The 21,800-nt window shown below is 55.6% G+C and overlaps 2 protein-coding genes across 4 annotated transcripts; one reads left to right on the top strand and one right to left on the bottom strand.

Moving 5' to 3' along the window:
- Positions 1-510: 510 nt before the first annotated feature.
- Positions 511-8,812, bottom strand: LOC143168243 (apoptosis-inducing factor 3-like). Of its 2 annotated transcripts, none has more exons than XM_076354475.1 (19): positions 8,751-8,812; positions 7,869-8,045; positions 7,580-7,689; positions 7,384-7,493; positions 6,872-6,916; positions 6,705-6,786; positions 6,458-6,570; positions 5,944-6,030; positions 5,371-5,462; positions 5,026-5,156; positions 3,812-3,927; positions 3,286-3,357; positions 2,876-2,939; positions 2,344-2,420; positions 2,145-2,262; positions 1,893-1,991; positions 1,359-1,434; positions 788-892; positions 511-659 (listed from the first exon to the last, which is right to left on the bottom strand). In XM_076354475.1, exons 2-19 carry the CDS (start codon positions 7,970-7,972, stop codon positions 617-619), a joined length of 1,644 nt encoding a protein of 547 aa, XP_076210590.1. In that variant the 5' UTR covers positions 7,973-8,045; positions 8,751-8,812; the 3' UTR covers positions 511-616. The 2 variants fall into 2 exon arrangements, with proteins under 2 accessions (XP_076210590.1, XP_076210591.1); XM_076354476.1 differs by having other exon boundaries at positions 7,869-7,938; positions 8,751-8,810.
- A 6,579-nt stretch (positions 8,813-15,391) lies between these two features.
- TLCD2 (TLC domain containing 2) lies at positions 15,392-21,492 on the top strand. 2 transcript variants are annotated; one of them, XM_076354386.1, is made up of 4 exons: positions 15,392-15,432; positions 16,685-16,767; positions 17,656-17,738; positions 19,458-21,492. In XM_076354386.1, exons 1-4 carry the CDS (start codon positions 15,392-15,394, stop codon positions 19,833-19,835), a joined length of 585 nt encoding a protein of 194 aa, XP_076210501.1. In that variant the 3' UTR covers positions 19,836-21,492. The 2 variants fall into 2 exon arrangements, with proteins under 2 accessions (XP_076210501.1, XP_076210500.1); XM_076354385.1 differs by lacking the exon at positions 15,392-15,432 and adding an exon at positions 16,020-16,216.
- Positions 21,493-21,800: the final 308 nt, after the last annotated feature.

Genomic DNA, 21,800 nt, shown 5'->3' with positions numbered 1-21,800 from the left:
TTCTCTGCCAGAGGCTGGCTGCTCTCAGGGGGTGGGAAGCGCTCTCTGCGGCAGCTAAGGCAATATTCAAGGCGGCTGTAGCAATGCCAGCAGGTGCTGCTCGCTCAGAGGTTGGATGGCAGCCCTCTGTCCTTAGGGGTAGGGTATTTCGTGAGTTCCTGCACACAGACTGTCTGTTTCCTAGCTGGGTGCGCAGCTTGCCTCGGTCACAGCTCCCCTTGCTGGGAAAATGTGCTTTTGCAAAGCAGAAGGTCAGCGTGACCGGTGTGCTGAATGAAAGCTCCCTGCCAACAGCCAGCCAGAGGAGCGGGAGGGGTTGGTGGATCTGTGAACGCGTGGCTGCTTCTGCCCGCCCAGACCCTCAGCTGAGCCCCAGGACGTGGGCACCCTCCTCTTATCCAGCCCAGCAGATCCCCGTCTAGAAGAGAGGGGAAAGCGCTGCTTCGCTTTGCCCCAGCGTGCAAGCGAGCAGCCAAGGGCTGTCTGCAAACACAAAATGCAGGCGCTGGGTTCAGCTTTGCTCGTGATTTTATTGCTCTTGTGCCAGGATGGGAGGATGTGGAGCTGTTAACACTTGGTTGACTCTGTGCCCCTCGCAGCAGGGCATGAACTGAGCTTAGGTTTCTGCCAGCGAGGGTATATTGCAGATGTCGCAGGCCCTGCAAATGAGAGGTACGTTGAGGACTTGCAGTAACTCATCTCGACTTTGTGTCCCTCAGTGGGCTCTCTGCTAGCACGGGGAACGCAGCGCAGAGCCGCCCACCAGCTCGGTCAGGGTGTCACTTACTCTGCTTCTTCTTTAGAGATTTGTTTCCCCAAGTATAAAACTTCTGCAATCAAAGACACCATGGGGTCACAGTTCAGGCTGGCAGCTGCAGTCACGAAGCCATCCCTGAAAGGAAAAGCGGAAGAATGTGGGTCCCTTCAGTGTATGTAGCTCAGCACGGCGGCATCCCCATGGCACCCTGGCTGGAGGCCAGCTGTATTTTGGAGGGCTCAGGGCAGGGTGGCTGGTACTGCAGGGTGCACGGGGACTTGCGGCAGATCGCCTGGTGCTGCTGGGAGCTGGGCACCAAGCCTGGGAGCAGTGGAGCAGAGGGAGAGGAGATGTGTCCCAGGCTCCCTGCCCGGCTGGTGTCTTCATCGAAGCTCATCCTCTTCTCCTTCCCTGCCCTGCTTTGGTTTGCTCTGAAACCATCTCCCTGCTGGTTCAACGGCCAGCAGCCGCCTGCAGCGCGAAGCCGTGGGAGGTGATGTGGAGCCTCTGTGGGAGCTCTGCAGGCCGTAAGGGAGAGGACCGTGCCTTGTTCCCAGGGCGCTGCCGTGTCAGGGCACAGACTGGCCACGGATTCGCTCACCTGATGTAAAAGATCAGGAACTTCTGTTGCTCCAGGCTGCCCTTCACAACAGTGTCCACGTATCCCTTCCCGCAGCCTGCAAGAGAGAGCATCGCAGCCTGCTTGGGGAGCCCTGGCACAGCAGCTGCCACCCATCCCACCTCAGTGCCATTGCAGGTAGGGGCAGGGGTCCCGGCTGGGGCTGGGACAGGGCTGGGGAGCAGGCGTGAAGGCCCTGGACAAGCAGAACTGACCCAGAGGTGCAAGACTGCGTCATGACCCCGAGCCTCTCCTTGGCTTGGAGAGGGAAGTTCTTCCTCCTTTGTGACCTCTAAGCCACTGGAGATCAGCAAAGAACAAGAGCTCTGGGTAACCTGCAGGCCCGGAGCTCAGAAACAGGGTTCACAAACCTACCATGGCAGCCAGCCCCAAACTTGAGCTGCTTCAGGTAAACTCTGCAACCGCTGTGTGTTTACAAACCCCAGACCCCGCTGGTGGATGAGCAGATGGGCTGGGAAGTGGTTCAGCTGTTCCCATCTCTCTGCCCCCTCCTACCTGCATAGCGGATGCTTTTCCCAAGCATCGTGGTCCAGAAGAAGGGGACAGTGTGCAACTCCTTCCCTTTCTTCAGCATGTTTAAGGCAGCAACGTGACCTGTGGTGGACCAGCAGAGGAAATATTTTTGTTTCTTGTAGGTCTTCAAAGAAGTGCCCCCTGCCTTTTCTTATCCTGCTGTCCCTTCTGCCCCATTCCCCCGACGCCCATCTCCGAGGGGAGCTGGCAAGCGAGGCAGCTGCGCTGTCTCACCGTGGGCCTCGGCCACCTGTTGGTGATGGATGCTGGACCGGTCCCCGTTGAGCAGCGCTACAGGAAAGGAGACCACGTCCCCCGCAGCGAAGACGTTTGGGATGTTGGTTTGCATGCGCTAATGGGACAAAAAGCAATTAGTGCAATGATGAGAGGGATGGGACTGGGTGTGGACCAGGGATACTCAGCTGGCACGCACCAGATCTACCAGGATGGCACCGCTGTCATCTCTGGCGATGGAGGTGCCCTTCAGAAACGCTGAGTTGGGGAACACCCCTGCAGAGAGAGGAGCAAGGACAAATGCAGCAAAGCTCTGCAAAGGCAGGGAGGAAACTTGGCCTTGGCCCCACAGCAAGCACGTGCCCGTGGTGCCTGTTCAGCCTGCTTGGAGCAGGGCAGCTCGCAGCAGCGGCCAGTGCTTGGGCTGGTGCTGAGCTAATCCAGGGCAATAAAACCCAGGGCCCAGAACAAGGCATGCTCTGATAACACAGCAGTGACCTACGGAGCTCAGCAAGCGTGCCAAATTCATACTGAGAGGGTAAGTAGCTCCTTTCCTCCTGCCACTGCTCATGGGCTGCTGACTTTCCCCAGGTGTTTGGGGCCAAGAGGTAGGGTTGGATGATAACAGAGTGGGAAAGAGACTGTAGGAAATGGTGTCCTGGCAACGCGCTGGGACGCTCTGGGATTGCTGGCTGTTCTCCCTATTCCCTCTCCCAACTGGGGTCTCTTACCTATTCCCACCACTACCACATCTGCAGGTAGTTTCTCTCCACTGGCAAGAAGAGCCTCTGTGACCTAGGAAAGAAGCAAGAATCATTAACAAAGGGTTAAAAACTCTGTCCTAATTCCTGCAGCCTCCCTGCTGCCTCATTCTTTGCTGTCTTTTTTCTTCCCAGGTTCAGATCACCTTGTCCAACTAATGTGTGTTGCCAGGAACGTAAGAGAAAAATCATGCTGTTGTCCCTGAGATATGAACACATACTGGTGCCCTTTGAGCCCAGAGTTGTGCTCAGTGAAAAGAAGTGTGAGGGTCTAGACGTCAGAGAGGAAAGCCTAGATGTAGGCACTGGGTTATACCTCAGTTTGGGGTGTTTTTTCCCCCTAAAATTAGCAGTTCAGGGATCACAATGGCATGACTGACCTTTCCATCCTTTCCTTTCAGCTCAGAGAGTTCTGTTTTCATGTAAAACTTCACCCCTTTATTTTGCAGCATCTGAAAAGGAAGAGGAAGCTGGTTTGAGTATTCACTAGGAAATTCCAGGCTGTATTGCTGTAAAAACAGCCGTACCCAGCCAAAACCCAGGCAGGCAGCTTAGCTGCTGCTCCACGCTGCAGAGAGGTTTCATTTGTGTCCCTGGCTGGTGCAGGGTGTCTGGAAGCCTGGCTTTGCTCTGCTGCCCTGGTCAGGACTGGTGCACGAGGTGGGTCTAGGATGAAGCAGGGCTTGGGGGTGAAGCTGAGCTGGGGAGCGTGACGTGTGTGTGAGGGAGGTTGGGACCAGCCATGTGTGCACAGCTCCTTCAGAGAGCTGTACGTGAGCAAGGTGGCTGGGCACGCAGGGCCATGACTCAGCGCAGGGGCTGGATTTCCTGGGCTGTTGCGGATCACAGGGCTGCTTGGATAGCATGCGTTCTCCGTCCTAGCAATTAGCACCAGGTTTTCCTAACCTTCATGGCGACACCTCCAACCTGAGGACCCAGCGCATTCTGGAAAGGGAACTCCTTTTTTTCCACCACTGAGATGGCACCAGCCTTGTCTGAGAGGAAAGCAGCTACCTCCATTCCTGCAAGGGAAAGGCATGCTCAAGGTAAGCCTGCTGCAAGCATGAACCTGCACCTTCCTCCTTGGAAACCTTTTCCCCTTCCAAGTGAGGAGAACAAATCTGATATCGTGCCAGTGCTTAACTGCTCTTCTATGCATTTCTGGGCTGAGGTATTTAGTCCCGCCGTTCTTCATTCTCATGCACTAGGGAGTCAGATATTGGGAAATGCAAAGAACAGCTCCTGGTTGTGTACAAAATAGCTCCCTTTCTGTGCCTTACCCCCTCACTTTCTCAATGCTTCTGGGGAGTCCAGCTCCTCTGAAGGAGTGACCTTTTTCATAAGGCACCTTTCCCTCTGTCCATGTCTAGGAACTGTTTATAGCTCTCAAAATTTCTGCCTATCAGAGGAAAGAGTGAGTGCGTGCTGTGTAACGCATACCCCCACCAGCTATAGGGCTCCGGGGAGGAACCCAGCCAGTCAGTGAATGAACATCCCTTCCCCAAGGGCCTCTAGTTAATCATAGAATCATGGAATAGTTTGGGTTGGAAGGGACCTCTAAAGCTCATCTAGTCCAACCCCCCTGCCGCGGGCAGGGACATCTTCAACTAGATCAGGTTGCTCAGAGCCCCGTCCAACCTGACCTGGAATGTTTCCAGGGATGGGGCATCCACCACCTCTCTGGGCAACCTGTGCCAGTGTTTCACCACCCTCATTGCAAAAAATTTCCTCCTTATCTCTAGTCTAAATCTACCCCCCTTTAGTTTAAAGCCATTCCCCCTTGTCCTGTCGCAACAGGCCCTGCTAAAAAGTTTGCCGCCATCTTTTTTAGAAGCCCCCTTGAAGTACTGACAGGCTGCAATAAGGTCTCCCCGAAGCCTTCTCTTCTCTAGGCTGAACAACCCCAACTCTCTCAGCCTTTCTTCATAGGAGAGGTGTTCCATCCCCCTGATCATTTTCGTGGCCCTCTTCTGGACCCGCTCCAACAGGTCCGTATCTTTCTTACGCTGAGGGCTCCAGAGCTGGACACAGTGCTCCAGGTGGGGTCTCAGTCTGCACACATGGCAGAAGTGGGTTTCAAGGCTATCACTGATGACTTGATATCTACTCCAGCCTGGTACCTATGAATGAAGCTCCTATGATCACCAGATTCTTCCCAGTTGCCAGCTCTAAGATCTTGCTAGAGTCTTCTGGAGTTTGGAGAATGCACACGTTCTGCAGGTCTGCACCTGGGACTTTGAGGGAGCTGGAGCTGAAAGAGAGAGAATCCAGATATGTCTCATGATTAGAAATGAAACAAAGAATGAGGGGGGGAGCACAAACCCATGCAATCTCTTGGCTGTGTCATCCCATCCTGTCCTTTTATCTCACCTCCTACCACCTCCCTCTCACACGCCTCTAGAAGACCTCCAAGCCCTCTTGTCCTGTCTAAAATTTTGCGTGTGGCAAATGCTTTGTGCACTCACTGGCTGCCTATTGCAATGAGCAGCTGATTGTACTTCTGAGAGGACCTGTCCATGAAGTGGACCTTCTGTTTCTGGAAATCCACTGACACTGCCTGCAGGAGAAAGGAGGCAAAAATCAGACAGGTACCTCTGGTCCACTGATGTCCTGCCACATCAACCCATTCTGCTTGCCTGTGTGTGCCTGCATGCCCTATTTCTGGACACCCAGGTGAGATGAGGAATGCTGGAGTCCTCTCTCTCACTTCCTACAGGTCCTAGGCTTTAGGATTACTAAGTATGACAGCACCAAATCTGGGTTCCTCTAAGGGGTGTGCAGAAGGCTAGTTTCAAGGCCCACACTCTTTGCCTGTGACAGGCACATCTGTCCATGGGTAGCACAGATCAGTGTTACCCCCAAGGCATGCACACCGTCCCTAGCGCTGGCCTTGGAGTGCTGTCCCAGAAGATAATGCATGTACTTAGGCAGAGCCCTAATTTCTATAAATATAGTGCTATGCCTGCAGATGTGGGCATCCCCTCCCCGTGGCAGGGACAGGACCACCCGTTGAGGACTGAGCTCAGCTGCTCTTGTACCTCTTTCTCTGTCCAGAGCTCTATGCCATGAGCATCGAGGAATTCAGGTTTCCTCAGGTAGACGTCCTCGGCTTTCAAGCTCATTTCCTGGAAACAAAACAGAAATATGAACTAAAGCAATTCTTGCAGCCAGCAATACTCTTGCACTGTTTACTGGGAAGTAAGTTTGCATAAGAGGTAAAATTTGCATTAGTAAATCACAGCTCCCCACACTGCATCATCCCCATCATCTTCTTGTACTCCCCCAGAAAAAAACATCAACTCAAACTCTAGTCGGAAGAACTCAGTGAAAGGGGATAAAACCATTGTCTTATGGTGGACTCTGACCAAAGACTTGGAGGAAGAAGTGAGATGTTAGCTGGAAATTATACCCCTTTTCCTTGTGGGTGCCTCGGCACTCCTGCTGCCTTGCCAGAACGGCTCACTCGATTGCTCAGCCTGGTCCTGAGTACGGGCCATGTCCCTAATTCACACGGGGTACCCAGGCATAGTCCTGCCCTTCTCACATACAAACCTTGCTCAGTTTAGACTTGTCATATGGAACATGTTTCTCTTTGGTGGCCATGATGATCCTGCCAGTAAAGCCCTCTTGGCGAAGTGTCTCTGCACACGCCAATGCAGCTACACCTACAAGAGATGCTCATCTCAGCCCTCTTACATGTCACTATGGAGTAGGAGGAAGAAGGGAAGTCCTCCCTGGGGAAGAGCGTGGCGGCTCACAGCATCTGTGGGGAGGACACAGTACAAGCCACTTCACTGACCTCCCCCTAGAAGCAGCGTCGTGTCCCGGTTGAGAAGGCATCGCTTCCTTGTGTCCTTCACCCTCAGGCTGCTTTCAAGATCCTAGAAGAAAGTAAGTGAGAAATGTTGAAATCATGCCTAGCCCAAGGTGCTGCTTGTGCTTAGTGACAGCAGGTAAGGTTGGTACCTTCTTTTTTGCTGTAACAAACACCTTTCCATCTTCCACTGTTACCTGCAGGGGTGAAAGGAGAGTGCATTTAAGTGCTGCAATCATGAGGCTGTGGTAGGAGCTTTCCTGGGAGGGCCTGGTCCAGTGGGCCATCTGTCTCTGATACACCGAGAGTAACTTGTAGGGATCTTGGATGTCAAATGATGCTGAAGAGCTCGTGAGCTTTTCTCCTCATCCCAAGGGCACTCAGGAAGAGGTGTAAATCCTTTTTTCTTTCCAAAAGAGCTGTGCTGGCTGTGATGCGTACCAGGATGTACGGTATCACCTTTTATTGAAGGAGCTTTAGGACAGGGAGTTACATGATCCCAAGAAATTGTCCCATGTGTAGCTCTGTGTGACTTGGACCACGGAGCCGTGGCCAGGGTAGGATCCTTTCAGTTGGTATCAGGAACACGGAGCTTGTGGGAGTGAATGAACATGAGTGGTATGGAGGACATGGTCCAAGCTGGGAGGAGGAAGGGACAAGTCACCTTAAAGCAGGGAAGGCAGTCCAGAGAAGGGTACTCCTCGATATCTCCGGTTTTGATGTTAAAGCAGGCACCGTGCCAGGGGCAGCGCAGCCTCTCCCCTTTCAAGACTCCTGCCATAGAAAAGCCCCCCACAACAGAGCGATGAGAGCTGACCTCCCCGACATGGCTGCTCCCCCCTGCCCAGCACCAGGGTCACCTTTGCTGAGTGGGGCATCATAGTGGGGGCATTTGCTGCCCAGGGCGCTGAACTCCTTCTTGTTCCTCACCAGCAGCACTGGGTAGCCGGCCACCATCACCTCCGACAGCCTGCGGGAGAGGCGGAGAGGTGGGTGTCCCGGGGAGCCGAAGCTTGGTGCCTCGCAGCCAACATGCTGGTCCCCCAACCGACAACATGGCGGCTGCCAACATGGCGGCTGTTGCCATGGCGATGCCACCCCTGCTGCCTGCAGGCCAGGCCTCGGCCTCCCTGCCCCCCGGGTACTCACTCTCCATCCCCAACATCATCCTCCTTGCAGACCTCGGCGGTTACGATGTCATCGCCGTCCATGCCGGTGGCTGTGGGCGAGCAGAGGGAGGGGTTGGCCGCCATGGATGCTCTTGCCTGTAGGCGCTGTCTTTCGCCCCTCGGCAGACAGTCTTCCCCACGCGCCCTTGTGCCGTCGCTGCAAAATCCCACCCCAAAATGTAGGGCCACCACCGCTCCGCCTGGGAGCGGGTCAGCGCCGCATGCTCAAGGGGTCCCAAACTCCCAGTACCGCAGGAAAAAACCCACAACTGGCAGAAAACACACATTTCCCCCCCCCCCCCCCCCTTTTTTTAACTTTGTCTCCAAACCCAAAGCCCATTCCTCTGGCCTTCTGTCCTCCAGCTTAACCTGCTTTTTTGTGTTCAGCCCCTTGTCCCGTTAAACTCAGCTGCAGCGCAGGGTGAGCAAGCAAACGTGACTAGCGACAGTCGTGTCATAAATCAATACAATTATTTATGGCGAGGCATTGCCACTGTAGCCCACAGCTCCCCCAAATCGGGGTCTGAAGAACCGCTTCAGCCTCTCCCAAACCTCTCCAACCTTTGTGCGGAGTCATTATTTGCACTAATTGCCAGGAAAGCAGTAATTCCTGCCCAAAATGCCTCCTGGGCTAGAAAGGAGCCAAAAACCTTGGTCCGTAGCACTGTCCCTGCCTTAGCAATCAGCTGAGAGGCTGATTAGAAATCTCCCTCTCTGTTTTGGAGGAAAGAAGCAAGAAATGGAGCAGAGGAGGGTCATTCGAGGCAGGTTTCAATGCAGGGTGGTGACTTGCTCATGCAAATCCCCACCACACCGCTGTCCCGCTCCCAGGTCCCTTAGGAGAAGCATCACCCGGTCCCACCGTGAGGGGCTCTGGCGCCCGTTCCCCGAGTCAGAAAGCCACCGCCGCCGCCGTCCGCGAGTTTCTGCTCTGCCGAGGTGACACCTTCGCGTCTTATCACAAGTTCCCTCCCCACCACCAGCCCACGGCTGGGTGATGCTCTCCCCGGGTTGCACAACGTCCCCGTCCATCAGGAGGCGCATCTCCTGGAAGCAGCGGCCTGCCAGCGAGTCTTATCTGATTTCTGCAACTGGTCTGCGCCTAATTAAGTGTATTTTGCTCGGGTTTAGAATTGCAAAAGAATTGAGGGCACGTAGGAATTACGGCGCGGGTGTGGTCTAAAGACTGCGTGCGTTGTGTGCAATGTGAGCAGAAACTTGAGGGGATGCAGTGATACCCCGCTGCGGCTTCCCATTGCCCCTTTTCTTGACGGAAAGCACTCTAGCTCAGTGCAACGTGTTTTTGCAGCACTTTGGAATGATATCACTACTTTTTATATATTTCTATAACGTTTGAAATGATTTAATTTGATCTTTTTGTAACATCTCTCTCCATTGATTTTAAAGAACACGAAGCGTTCAGCACCTCTGCACGTGCCTTACATCCCAGCTCTGCTTCTGATTCAGTCCGCTGATGTCCAGGCACGTGGTCCCATCGTCGTTTGGTCCCTGAAGGATGGCACAGAGCAGCGTGCTCCTTGCTGTACTATTTTTGCAACGGAGTGGGAGTTGCAAAAAACCAGGAGTAACACCTACGCTGTTTGTGTCTACTCCAGTTCTTATCTCTATTTCACAGTCAGTATGTTTCACAACCTTAAAATATGCCTCAAAATTTTTTTGGGGGGGGAGTTACTAGCAGTGTGCTTCCATCATCTGCCTTGCAGAACCGGAGCTTCGCAGGGACCGGCTTTCTGCCACGCAGCACGTTCCCAAATCCTGCGGGGAGGGGGATAAAAATCCCTCGGTGGGCATGGCCTGGAGAAGAGGGCACACACGGGGATGCTCGGTAAGCGCAAGCTGGCTCGCTTGTCAGACCCGCCAAGCCATGAGCACACCTTTTTTCAGTGCCGGGTGCCAAGGCGCTGCCGTGTAAGGAGTGATCTTAGCCCACGGGCGATGCACGCCCATGATGGGCGCAGGTGCGAGGTATTTTCTCACAGCGCCAACGAGCAGCTTTTGGGCTCTGCCTTCCTGGCCAGGAGCCTGAATGTGAAGCAATTTGGCTGCTGAACGTCCCTGTTTAAACTCTCTGTAATTATTCCCCACAAGCGCATTCCCACGTGGAGAAGCAGCAGCCCTCGCGGAGGCATTCTCTGACTCAGCAGAAATCGCTGAAAAACATTGTTTGCTTACGGATGAAAGCTGCAGCGCACCAGCAAAGTGGAAGGTACAAAGGTGCGCGGCTGTGGAAGGCTTCGGGATCAGCCAGGTGGAGCTCGGTCCTGTGCGGTGGCGTTCGCACTGCGGGGCTGAGCAGCTAATTCGGCAGCTGGATGCCGATGGATGCTGCTGGATGCAGCCGAGCACCCGGGGAAGGGCTTTTGTAAAATGCAAAAGGGATAAAGGCAAAACAAAACGCCCATCTCTGATGGGGGCAAAGATGATGGCAAAGGATAGAAAGTTGAAAAGGGCATTGGATGTAAGAGGGAAGGTTGGGGTTAGCTGCAGGGATGCTGCCTTACTGCGTCTCTGAGAGCCAGCACCTAGGAACACACAATATGCCCTCAAGGGATTCAGGCAATGGGATGCTATTGGAGGAAGATTTTCGGGAAGGTGCTCTGTAAGCATCTTTTGGCCCCTTTTTAGGTAACCCAGAGGTAGATGCTCAGAGTGGGTAAGACCTTTGCTTGTAACACACAGCAGGATTAAATGTAGGAAAGAAGAGAGCAAAGGGAAGCGGTGCCCTCAAACGCGAACAGAGCCCAAGTAGGCATTGGAAATCTCTGACCAGACCGGCCGCCCGCATTGCTGCTGACTCACACAAGCCACTGAGCTGCCCTCATATCTTATTAGATATCTTCACTTCTGCTGTGTCTCTCCAGTATGGCCAGCACTCCAGAAAATTCACGTTCAGAGGCGAAGTTTTAATGGGGGTAGATCTCCCCCCTTCAAGTCCCTACTACCATCAGCTGGTGTAGCACATTTTTTCATGCCATAGTGCAGCCGTGGCTCTGTGGATGTATCCTTGTCCCACCTTTGCTTGCCCCCAGCTTGCTCAGGTCAGGATCCTTCCCTGCCCTAGCAGACTTGCCAATTTTAACCAAGCATTATCCACAGAGTCGAATGTTATTGAAGACTGTTCAGGCGCAGGAAGAGGAAGCGAGGTGAAAACCGCAGCAGAGCTAAAATGATTAATGGGACACCGCTCTCAGAACAGCTTGGTTTGTGATATTAATAACAAGAGAATTCAGGAGGGAACCTAACCTGTTCCAAGCTGCAGAGCCGGCAGCAGCAGGAGACGCAGTTAGGAAGCTCCTGTGCTTATATTTGTAATGCAGGAGGAATCAAGTGGGCTCAGCAACATGTGATGCTGCACGGAGTCGGTGTAGGGGCTGAGACGTGCTTCCACCTTGCAGGGCTCATTCTGAACCTGCCTGAATTGCAAAAAAAGCATGCGGTCATAAATACATCATGGTGTAACCAGGAAGCACATAGATATCCGTCAAAAATTACTCAGGCTTGAGAATGGTGAATGAAACAGGGAAAAATATGTTTATGTCACAAGGGAAGAAGACATGGAAAAGGAAATATTTAGTGGGAATGAATTTGCTTACAGGGTAAGAATAATTATACGTGCTGTTTCACATTTTCTTCTTAAGCATTCATGTCTGGCGGTGGTGAGAGATGGGATACAGGCTGGGCGGACACCTGGCTCCACGTTTCACTGTTCACCACAAGGAAAGAAGGAACCTGAAACCTTACTAATAGCAGCAGATAAACAATTCAGAAAGTAGACAAATTTGGGGCATGTCAGCTACTGAAAGCAGAGGAGAAATATAAGAAACTGCCCATGCTGCTGTGCTTGAAGGGGTTTTGCCAGTCAATGAGTCTGTCAGTGGACTTTTTTTTTTTATCCCACGGCATACCTGTGCAACCGAAGTGGGAAAGAGAATGTGGTGAAGCACATCAACCAAATCATGGCGGCAGACGGTCCAGCCCAAGCCCTTGCGAGACAGCTGAGCCCGCAGCATCCCTAGGGACGCTGTGCTGTTGTCACAGGTTTCTCCTACAGGTCCCTTGTGCCAAATCCTGAGAAAAAAAAAGACTTCCAGTCCTGGGAAAAAAAGGCGGTGGCCAAAAGCAAGAGCATCCAGAGCAACCTGCCATGGGGTGGTTTATCAGGTGAGCAAAGCAAAGCAGGCTCTGCCTGGGTGGCTCCGGCTCTCGGGCGAGGGGGGCATTCCTGCACGCCGGGCTGCAGAAAGCAGTGTGCTGTGCCCGGCCAGGCAGCGGCTGGCAGCTGGCTCCAGAGCATCCCGGCGCTCTGAAGCTCCCAGGAGGCATTGTATTACTCAAGGAATCAGATCTCAGGAAGGATGACCAACCTGGGCAGCAGAACACCTGCAGGGCTGGTCAAAACAGTGGGGGAGGGAAGGGAAGAGTCTTCCCCTCGGGAGGCCGAGCTCGCAGGCTTGAGCAGGGTGAATGGACGGGCTGCGGTGCAAAGCCAGATGATTTCCTCTGCCAGGCAAGGTCAAGTCCTGAGGTCAGTGGTTAAGTGATGCACATGTTGGCGTTTCTTGCATTAAATCCTGGAGCTGTGTGCGTAGGGGGAAATGGAGCTAAGGGCTGGGGAAAAAGGTAATAAAAACTCTCCACACTGTCAGTGCTAGCAGAAACCCTTCTCCTGCTCACCACGCTCGCAGAGACTGGTGTGCCTTTCTCCTGTGGCTACGGCGAGTATATCCCCAGTTCTACCTGGCGAATATCCAGCTTCCACATCAGGAAAGTGTTTCTGGCTGGAAGGGGTGGACGCTCGAGTTTGCATTGATTTCAGGTCTCTTCACAGCTACCCCTGCAATGCCTGGGCATGCTTTGCCATACACGGCGTGCATTTTGCACAGTAGATCCTTTCATACGTGTGAAGTTACAGACTTTCTGAATGAAAATGAGGATATATAGAGTAAAGCTTTTCTATATCGTCTGACTTCCTACGGCCTAGCAGATAGAGCGGTGACACACTTCAGATAGGGATGAAGAGGATAATTAATTAAAGTTTGGAAGCCAAGCTGCTTGAGTTGTTTTGAGATCTTGGACTCCTCAAATTATTTTAGGTGTGAGCCAGGTCTGGCATTAGATGAGCAGATGGGCTTTATGCCTCCCTGGCTGGAGAGAGGCAGATTAAGGGAGCGAGGCTTTCCAAAAACAGGAGCATGACTTTGGCCAGAAGGACTGTGCCGTGTCAGGAACTCCCACATCTGTTGGCTATGGCGAGCCCCGGGAGGTGTTTGGGAGCAGAGCAGGCTCCTTCTCGTGTAAGGGATGGCAGAGCTGCGAAAGCACACCCACACCGCCGTCCAGAAGTAGTGGGGAGCATCTGGGGGAGGACACAGTTTATCTGGCAGAATTCATACGGGGGATTATCAATAAACTGCCGGCCCTTTATTGTGGAAACTGAGTTCTCTCTCCCAGATGTGCTGCAGAGAGACTCCAACCTGTGAGAGGGAGAAAAAAGCCACTGTCCAGCTATTGAAAAAACTGCTGCACCCTCGATTTACACCCCGGCTGCTGCTGTAAAGCCCCTGCTGTGGGGTTAGCTGTGGTCCCCACAGCGTTACGGGATGGACCTAGGCACGTCCTCACTGATACCTGGAAGGAGTCCCCTGCCCTGCTGGGAGCAGGCGCTGGCAGCGACCTGTCACCAGGCCGAGCTGCCTCCCAGCAGAAAACGAGGCCGTTTGGGGACTGTCGGAAAACTTCTCGCAATTTGGGTGAAAAAGGCAATATCTCCAAATAAGGTGTGAATGAAGAGTCCCCATCAGATCGGGCTGCTCTGCCCGGCCCTCCGGCGAGCGCGCAGGGACCTCTTGTGGCAGCTGTGCCCGAGAGCTCCTGTCCCCGCTCTTCTGTACCGCTTCTTTTGGGACGAGCCTGGCCTCCGAGCCTGTGGCATGCGGCTGAGTATTTGGCCTGATCCGGTGTCAAGGGACTTCTTTGTAACTGGCCTTGGAAGTCTCCAGCTCCGAAACAGTCCCCAGTTAATGCCATCGCTGCAGAGGAAGGAAGACGAGGAGAAAAGGCTGGAAACAGGGCTTGTGAGAAACCACTGCCCAAGGGCAAGTCCTGGTAAAATTAAGTAAAATCTGGGCTAAAATTATCTAAAAAGTAGTATTTATGTAGCTGTTGCTAGTGCTGTAGCAGTGGGATCAAAGCCCCTGAACCAGAGGCTCAATTAATCATGTCTTAAATTCCTCCCATGCGGAAGTGGTAGGTAAAAGCTCTCCAGTGTCCAGAAACATTTTAACTATTCCTGTCCTCGACCTGAGCCTGGCCGAATGCTCATCTTTTAGAAGAATAACACGGTGAAGGGAGGAGCCCCCGGGACAAACGGGGCCGGGCTGGCAGGCGTTTCACGGTCTGGGACTTCTCCCGCGGGCAGGCGGAGGGCAGGGTTGTCACCGCGGAAAGGGGCGGTCGAGATTTCTGAGGCTAAACCACTGCAGACGACTTCTCCTTAGGAATCATCTCTCTGCAATTTTATACTGCAATTAATTGTTAAATGATTTTCCTCCTCGGTGCCCTGAGCAGGCCGGCATGTCTCCAAGGCACGTCTCCCTTTCCTTGGCATATCTTATGCTAAACAGAAATGTCTTCACATTTGGCCTTCTCAGTAACAGATTAGCCTATGTGATCCTTCAAGTCCTAATACATGAGATTATTTATAATCCCCTGAGCAGTCAAGTCCGCCAATTACTTCAGGCAGTGTCTCCTCACCACTTAATTGTTATGAAATTACATTGTCTTGTCCGGCTTTTAAGCAAATTTCTGGAGCATGAACAGATGCCTTTCTACCAGTTGGGACTATCTCACCCCTCTCCTTCAGATCTGATTTAATAGCTCCCCTCCTCAGTGTCCTTTCCATCAGCGTATCGCTTGTTGATGTTTTAGTGTCCATATCACCCCAGCCAGGGCAGCGACTGAGAGCTCAGGCTCCTCACGTTTCTGTTTCAGCAAAGAGAAGGTAGAAGATTTCATCCAAAATTAATACCTCAAAGGGGAGGCAGAGTTTGACATTAATCCGTGTGTACACGGTGACTCATCCCGTCTGCAGAAGAGAAGCGAGGTCTGTGCAGCAGCCATGCTTCTGGTGGAGACATCAAAAAGCAACAAGGGAGCGATCAAATTACAGGAAGCTGGAAAAGCAGCAGAGCTGTAGGGTGGAACTAAAGAAATTGTGGGCATGGGATCCTGAACTCCCACAAAGCCTGGACAGCAGAGCTGGGGTATCCCAGACATCAGGGAGCTCCCCTCGCGACCAGACACGGGACAGGGGAAGGGAGGACAAGGGCGCTGTGGGCAGAGTGGGTTTTTTTGGCAGGGCAGTTGGACCTTCTCGCTTGCTTGATGTGCGATCAGATCTGGCAGAGCGCGCGTCTGTGTGAGGGACGGCTCTCCAGCACAGTGCAACGCTGCAAGAGCTTCACTTGGCATCACGTGCCGGGCATGCTTTGGGGCGAAGGACCACCGGCCGCAGCACCTCACGGGTGAGGTGTTCAGCCACCCGGTGCCACCGAGGTGGAGGAGGAACCTCAGGGGGACGAGGAAGGTGTCCCCAGCTCCAGCACGGTGGCGGGACGCCCAGGTGCCGGCTCCGTGGCACGCTCGCAGCCGGCTTTTGGGTTGGCCGTCGTTTCTGCCGTGCGATGCCCCGGGGAGGCTGACGCACACCCCGGGGCGCTCATTTCCCATTCCCCCCTTCTCCCTGAGTCACACGCTCCGAGGGGAAGCGCTGCCCCTGCGTGTCTGCGTCTCTGCGTGGGGGAACGCGAGAAACGCCAGCGCCAGCAGCGGGGCGGCTCCCGCAGCCCACCCGGGCCCTTCCCCGCGGGGACGATGCTCGCCGATGCACGGGGCCGCGCATCCCGGCCGGGGCAGGGCGGCGGCGGCACGGCGGGCGTGGGGCGAGGCGGCGCCGGGGCGCTCGGGGCGGGTGCCCGGGCGGTGGCGGGGCGGTGCCGGTGCCCGGGGCGGTGCCGGTGCCCGGGGCGACGGCAGGGCGGGCCCGGGGCCGGCCGAGGCGGAGCCGTCGGGCAGCGCGGCCGGTGCCCATGGGAGCCCGGGGGAGGCTGCGGGCCGGCGGATGCCCATGGCTTTCAGCCCGGGGCTGCTGTTGGTGGCCGGTTCCTTCGCCGCCTTCCGCCTGCTGAACCGGGGGCTGGAGCGGCTGGTGCCGCCGCCGCCCTCGGCCCGGCGCAACCGCTGGAAGTGGCGCAACATCTGGACGTCGCTGGCGCACAGCGTGCTCAGCGGCAGCGGGGCGCTGGCCGGGTGAGCGGCCCGGGCACCGCGGAACCCTGGAGGGCACCCGGAGCCGAGGGGGGCACCGGACTGCCGGGGGGGACCGGAGCCACTAGAGGGGAATGGGGGCATCGAGGGACTCTGACGGGAACCGGGGGCACCGAGGGAGACTGAGCCCGCCGGGGGGGGGGGGGGGGGGGGGGGGGTTGGGGGACACTGAGGAGCATTGGGGAGGGTGTGGACCTGGAAACTGGGGGGCACTGAGAGATGGAGGAAGGGATCAGGAGGCACAGGGGGACCGAGAGACAGGGAGGCACCAAGGCAGCAGGGGATAGGGAAACTCCGGGGGAAACAGGAGGACAGGGGTGGCCGTGGGGGGGACCAGGGGGACAGGAGGGCTCCGGGGGGGTCAGCAGCACCAGGTGGGCACCAAGGACACTGGAAGGGAATTGGGGAACCAGAGGCACTGCCTGGCGCTCACAACCCCTCTCCCCGCAGGTTCTGCCTCCACCCCGGGCTGTCCGAGGACCTGGTGGGCACGCACCCGCCCGGGGCACACAGCCTGGTCGCCGTGTCCGTAGGTGAGGTGGGGGGAGTGGGCTGCCCCCTGTTCTGCCCCCCGGGGGGTCTCCAGGGGCTCGTCGGTGCCTGACACCAGCCCCTCGAGCCATGTCGCGGGCAGCGATGTCTCAGGCACCCCAGACAATCGCCCTATTCTTGGCAAAGGACAGTGGCTCCTTTCTGTCCCACAGGACCCGCAGCCAGGAGGTACTGGGCACCAGGCTGCCCGCCACCGTCCTCATGGGGCAGCCAGGGCTTGGAGCATCCCAAAAGTGCCCATGATAGGGGGTCAATGCAGATCCCCCCCAAAGCCTCAAGCTAAACCTGCCAGTGTGGAGGCCAGGAGCTTTGAGTCCTCTGGCTGTGTGAAGCCTTTCCTCCTCCCTCCCCTTGTCACCTTCTTGCAGATCTGTCACCAGCCCTGTGGTCAGTGCTAACAGGCTTCCCGGCATGGCTACAGCTCAGCAAGGAGGTTTGAGTATCTAAAATACCGATGTGGGGTTGGTCTGGTGGCAGCGAATCCTGCAGCTGTTGAGGGCTCCAGGCTGAAAGGACGTGGGGTGGGATCCGATCCCGGGACGGTAACAGGTTGAGGGTCCGCGTGCTGCCTTCACTCTCACACTTCTCCGGGAACAGATCCAAGTGATCAGTCAGTTAGTGCCTCTCCCTAGGACCGCGTCCTACAGAGTGATTGCAGGAGAGACCCAAAACACAGCAATTCCCTTCTGCTGTGTGTGATCCTGCTCTGCGCGTGACTCGCCACCCACCCAGGGCTTGGACTAAGCTGTGGCCATCACTTCCCTGGAGGTGCTGCTCAGCCCAGTCAGGTGCAGAGCCTGCTGGAGGGAGGTCCCTTAGCACAGCCCTTCCTGGCCCCGCTTCTTTGCTCACGGCCTCTCTGTTCCCAGGTTATTTCCTTGAAGACTTTGTGGACATGTTGTGCAATCAGAAACTTCACCAGTCCTGGGAGCTGCTCTTCCATCACTCTGTGGTGAGTCCACCAGCTGCTCTCCGAGGGTACAGACCCTGGCACTTGTGCCACCAGGGAGGCTGGGGCTGGGGGAACTGCTGTTCCCCTCTGGCTGTGTGAAGCCTTTCCTCCTCCCTCCCCTTGTCACCTTCTTGCAGAGCTGTCACCAGCCCTGTGGTCAGTGCTAACAGGCTTCCCGGCTGTGGGTGTTTGCTACCTGTTACAAAATCTGTTTTTTCTGCCTGGAAAGAGGAGCCCGGCAGCCCAGACAGCAGAGATTGGAGCTCCTCTTGGTCCTGTGGGACTTGTGTACTCTTCCAGGGTCTGCAGAAAGGCACCCAAAGACGGGGTAGGAAAAAACCCCAAGTGTGCACAGAGTAGGGAGGCAGAGAGCTGTGCCAGGGGGCTGATCTGTAACAGTGGTGTGGACAGGCAGTGAGTGACGCAGGTGTTCTCACCAGCACAGGCGAGCAGCTCAGCTCCTGCGGGCTCTCGGCCACTTGAGCAGCTGCCAGGAAGGGCTGCACATCTCTTCCTTCCACCTCTCGCTCCCCGGGGCGCTTTCCTCTCATTCGAGTCAGAGCCTTGGCCACGGGGCTGGGGTGGCTGGAGCAGCCGCGGTGCAGGAGCCCCGCATCAGTGCCCTCTGCCTCCCTTGCTCCTGTCTGCACCCAGCGTGGGTTTCTCTTTGATCGCCTCTGACGTCCGGATGCCGGAGCATTGCGGATGCTGCAGGGCAGGGGGGTGGCACAGCCCAGAGCTGAGCAGCAGAGACGCTGTGGGGTGCAAGGGAGGCACAGGGGTCTGCTGGGCCTGGGGATGGGGGACAGGGACAGCGCTGGGACCTACCTGAGATGAGGCGGGGGAGGCGATGGTCAGACCTCCTGTCTCGCAGAGCCCAGCGAGCCCTGCGGCTCTGCCAGCCGCTGCTCACAAGTCAAAAGGTCATCTCCACAATAGAGCTAATTCAGGCCAAGACAGTGACTTAACGAGCAGGGAGCAGATAATCTCATTAAAGAGCCAATACAGAGAACAGCATTAATGGTATAAACTGAAGAAAGGACTGAGTGTACTAAAAAGCAGGCAGGCGGAGCCTGTCCGTCCCGTCCCGTCCCCCCGCCCCAGCCCAGCAAGGAGGGTGCGGGGCAGGAATCATGCCCTCCCTGCCCCCAGCAGCCCCGTCCTCTGCATCCAGCAGCCCCAGGGTGCTTCACGCCAGGCTCGGGACATCCCAGGGGGCTCTCTGATGCGCCAAAGCCACTTAATCCCTGCAGCGTGCCTGCCCTGGGGAGAATCCCTGAGCCAGCAGCAACTGTAGCTCTGGGCTACACATTTCCCTTCCTGCTCCGTTCAGCCATTCACCGTGTGTGGAAAAACCTGCTGGGCCACAACCAACTGCATTCCCCAGGCCACAAAAGCAGGGTTAGGTCTGGCTGCTCTGTCTCCTCTGCCAACCTGGAGTTTATAGAAGTGTTTCCCTCTCCTCCCACTGGAAAAAAAAAACCTGCTCAGGTTTCATGCAACAGTGGGGAGGCTTTATCTCGTGCCCGAGGCTGCAGCGCTGGCTGGAGGCTGCAATGCTGCAGAGATATGTGTGGGGTGATGACCAGCGGTTTGACACTGGTGTGATAACCATTTCCACCTCTGCTCCACGCTGCGCCCAAGCATGGAGGGCTCCGGTTTGCAGCAGCTGAGGACGACCAGCTCTCGGGCTCAGCGTCTCTTCTTTCTCCTTCCCAGGTGATTGTCTGCTTTGGCATTGCAGTGCTGCTCCATCAGTACATTGGGTTTGCCCTCGTGGCTTTACTGGTGGAGATTAATTCCATCTTCCTTCACCTGCGGCAGATCCTACTCATGGCCAACCTGGTGCACACCACTTGCTATCGTCTCAACAGCATCATCAACCTGGGCACCTACGTGGTGTTTCGCATCGCCACGCTGGCCTGGATGACTCGCTGGCTCTTCCTCAATCGGGAGAACGTGCCCCCAGCAACGTATGCTGTAGGCACGGTGGGCATGGCAATCATGACGCCCATGAACATCATCCTCTTCTACCGCCTGCTGCGTAGTGACTTCTTCAAGTCCAGCCGGGATGTGCAGCGGGAGAAGGAGCAATAGCCCCCTTCCCCGCAGGGTCTGGGGGATGAGCAGGCCCGAGCCCGTGGAGGGGGACAGCAAAACGCAGTGGATAGTGAACGTGGCTGTTTCAGTACCTTGCGTGGAGGGCCCACACTAACAGAGCATCCGGGCTTTTCTTGTGGCTGCAGATCCTGGGCCCTGCACAGCAGAGAAGGTGCTCACGGACCAGGCACTGGGGCTCTGCTCCCCCCGCACCTTTGGATGACGTGGTCGGACGACCAGGAGCTGCTCAGAGAAACCTTGACAGCTCTTGCAGCTCCCTGAGGCACCACTGAGATGAGAAGGGAGCAGAAGAGCACTGTTTCCCCACTGCTTTTCCGGACAGCCAAACACCACAGTGTGTTTCTAACCCCTTCGATGCTGCAGCCCGCAGCATCCCATCGGCCAGGAGACACTGTGCTCAGCCCTGCGTTCTCTGTGGCACTTCCCATGGGAGCACCACCAGGCAAGAGAGGCTCCAAGGCTTCGCCCTCGAGGCCAGGGCCAGTAAAAGCCAAATCCTGCACTCATGAGTCCTCCCCGAGGAGATTGTCCCAGGTGGGTGACGGAGGGAGAGGCTGAGACCTGTCTGGGTGGGATGCTGCCTGCTGTGGGGTCCAGGTCAGGGGCAGAGCACTGGGCAGCGGGTGCTGCGGTGCTGTGCTCAGGGACGGGCAGCCAGCTTCTCCTGACAACTGGAGCTTGTTCCATGTTTTGTTCCCAGATATGTTAAGTGCACATAAATGAGCGTGGGAGAGGGTGAGTCGCTGGCCAGAATGATGCTATGTGATGGTCACTTCCCACAGATGTGGAGTTTTCAGGCATAGGCATCTATTAGGATTTAGGCATCTATTAGGAATGAAAAGTTCTGCTGCAGAGCCCAGCGTAACGCTCTTACCCAGCAGCAAGAGCTCTTACTAACATGAGCTTTTAATAAATGGCTGCAAATGAAACAGCTTGAGGGGAAGGGGCTTAGAGGGGAAAAAGGGACTCAGCATCCCAGCCTTCTCCAGGGGTGTCACTGCTGAGCACAGTGCTTCTTATCCGACGTCTCCCCGCCACGGAGTAAAAATACACTGTGCCCTGACACAGTCTACCTCTCTTGGGGGTTTTTTCCCCCCTCTCCTTTCTATGGAGGAAGATGAAGGTTTCTGCTGTTCCTGCTGATGCTCTCCTGCCCTCCTAGGCAAGGGGAGGCTGAACTTTCCTCGGGGCTGGCAACCGGGAGGCTAAATGGCGGCAGGACGGGTGCCAGCTCCCACCGTGGCTCTGGCCTTTAGCCCTGCTGCACGGAGCCACTTGCAACATGCGGGGTTAGGAAAGTGCCGGCTGTGAAATAGGGCAGGCTGCAGGCAGAGCACCCAGCACGTGGCTTCGCTGCTGTCATTCCCGATGCTGGATGCCAGCTTGCAGCAAAGCTAGGATCCTTTTGGTTTGCCCTGCCTGTCCCTGGAGGCTTCCTGGGACAAGGAATCAGAAGTTTTTAATTCCCCCCCGCTCCACGTTTCCTTTTCCCTACCGATTCCCACACATTGAACTGTTTCCCCAGCAGCCCAGCGCTGTGTATAAAAGCAAGATCATCCCACTCAGGGTTACGTGTACCAGTTTTGAGAAATCCACTGGATCTGTCGTGCTTTCTGTGTGACAAATAACCTTTAACGCGAAATCTCTCCTTTGGTTTGAAAAGCCGGGTGACAGGCTGAAACAACGGGCTATGCGCTGCTCGGAGTGGGCGGCACTTGTTTCGAGGAGGAAAATAAGGGAGCAGCCACATTTCTGCCTGGGCAGGAAAAGACGAGCGATGTGTGTGGGCAGTGGGAGGCTGGAGATGACCCGTGGCCAAAGCTGCTTACGATTCTATTTGTGGAGAGCGCAGGGAAGCTTGCAGGTACTGGAGACACCTACTCCGTGCGTGGGTTCGTCACCTCGAGCGGTGGTTATGAGCCCGTGTGACGCTCGCAGCTC

The sequence above is a fragment of the Aptenodytes patagonicus genome, chromosome 17, assembly GCF_965638725.1.
Source record: "Aptenodytes patagonicus chromosome 17, bAptPat1.pri.cur, whole genome shotgun sequence".
In the NCBI taxonomy this organism is placed as follows: Eukaryota; Metazoa; Chordata; class Aves; order Sphenisciformes; family Spheniscidae; genus Aptenodytes; species Aptenodytes patagonicus.
The sequence above is the reverse complement of the archived record's forward strand: the minus strand, read 5'-3'. Positions and strand labels throughout refer to the sequence as shown.

Bases quoted from the DNA above. Each gene is read 5' to 3' on its own strand.
- LOC143168243 (XM_076354475.1), bottom strand. From the start codon at position 7,972: ATGGCGGCCAACCCCTCCCTCTGCTCGCCCACAGCCACCGGCATGGAC. The intron at 6,031-6,457 runs GTTTGTATGTGA...TTTTGTTTCCAG, and splicing joins ACAAGTCTAAACTGAGCAAG to GAAATGAGCTTGAAAGCCGA. The intron at 2,421-2,875 runs GTAAGAGACCCC...CTCTCTCTGCAG, and splicing joins TGTGGTAGTGGTGGGAATAG to GGGTGTTCCCCAACTCAGCG.
- TLCD2 (XM_076354385.1), top strand. From the start codon at position 16,029: ATGCCCATGGCTTTCAGCCCGGGGCTGCTGTTGGTGGCCGGTTCCTTC. The intron at 16,768-17,655 runs GTGAGGTGGGGG...CTCTGTTCCCAG, and splicing joins CCTGGTCGCCGTGTCCGTAG to GTTATTTCCTTGAAGACTTT. The intron at 17,739-19,457 runs GTGAGTCCACCA...TCTCCTTCCCAG, and splicing joins TGCTCTTCCATCACTCTGTG to GTGATTGTCTGCTTTGGCAT.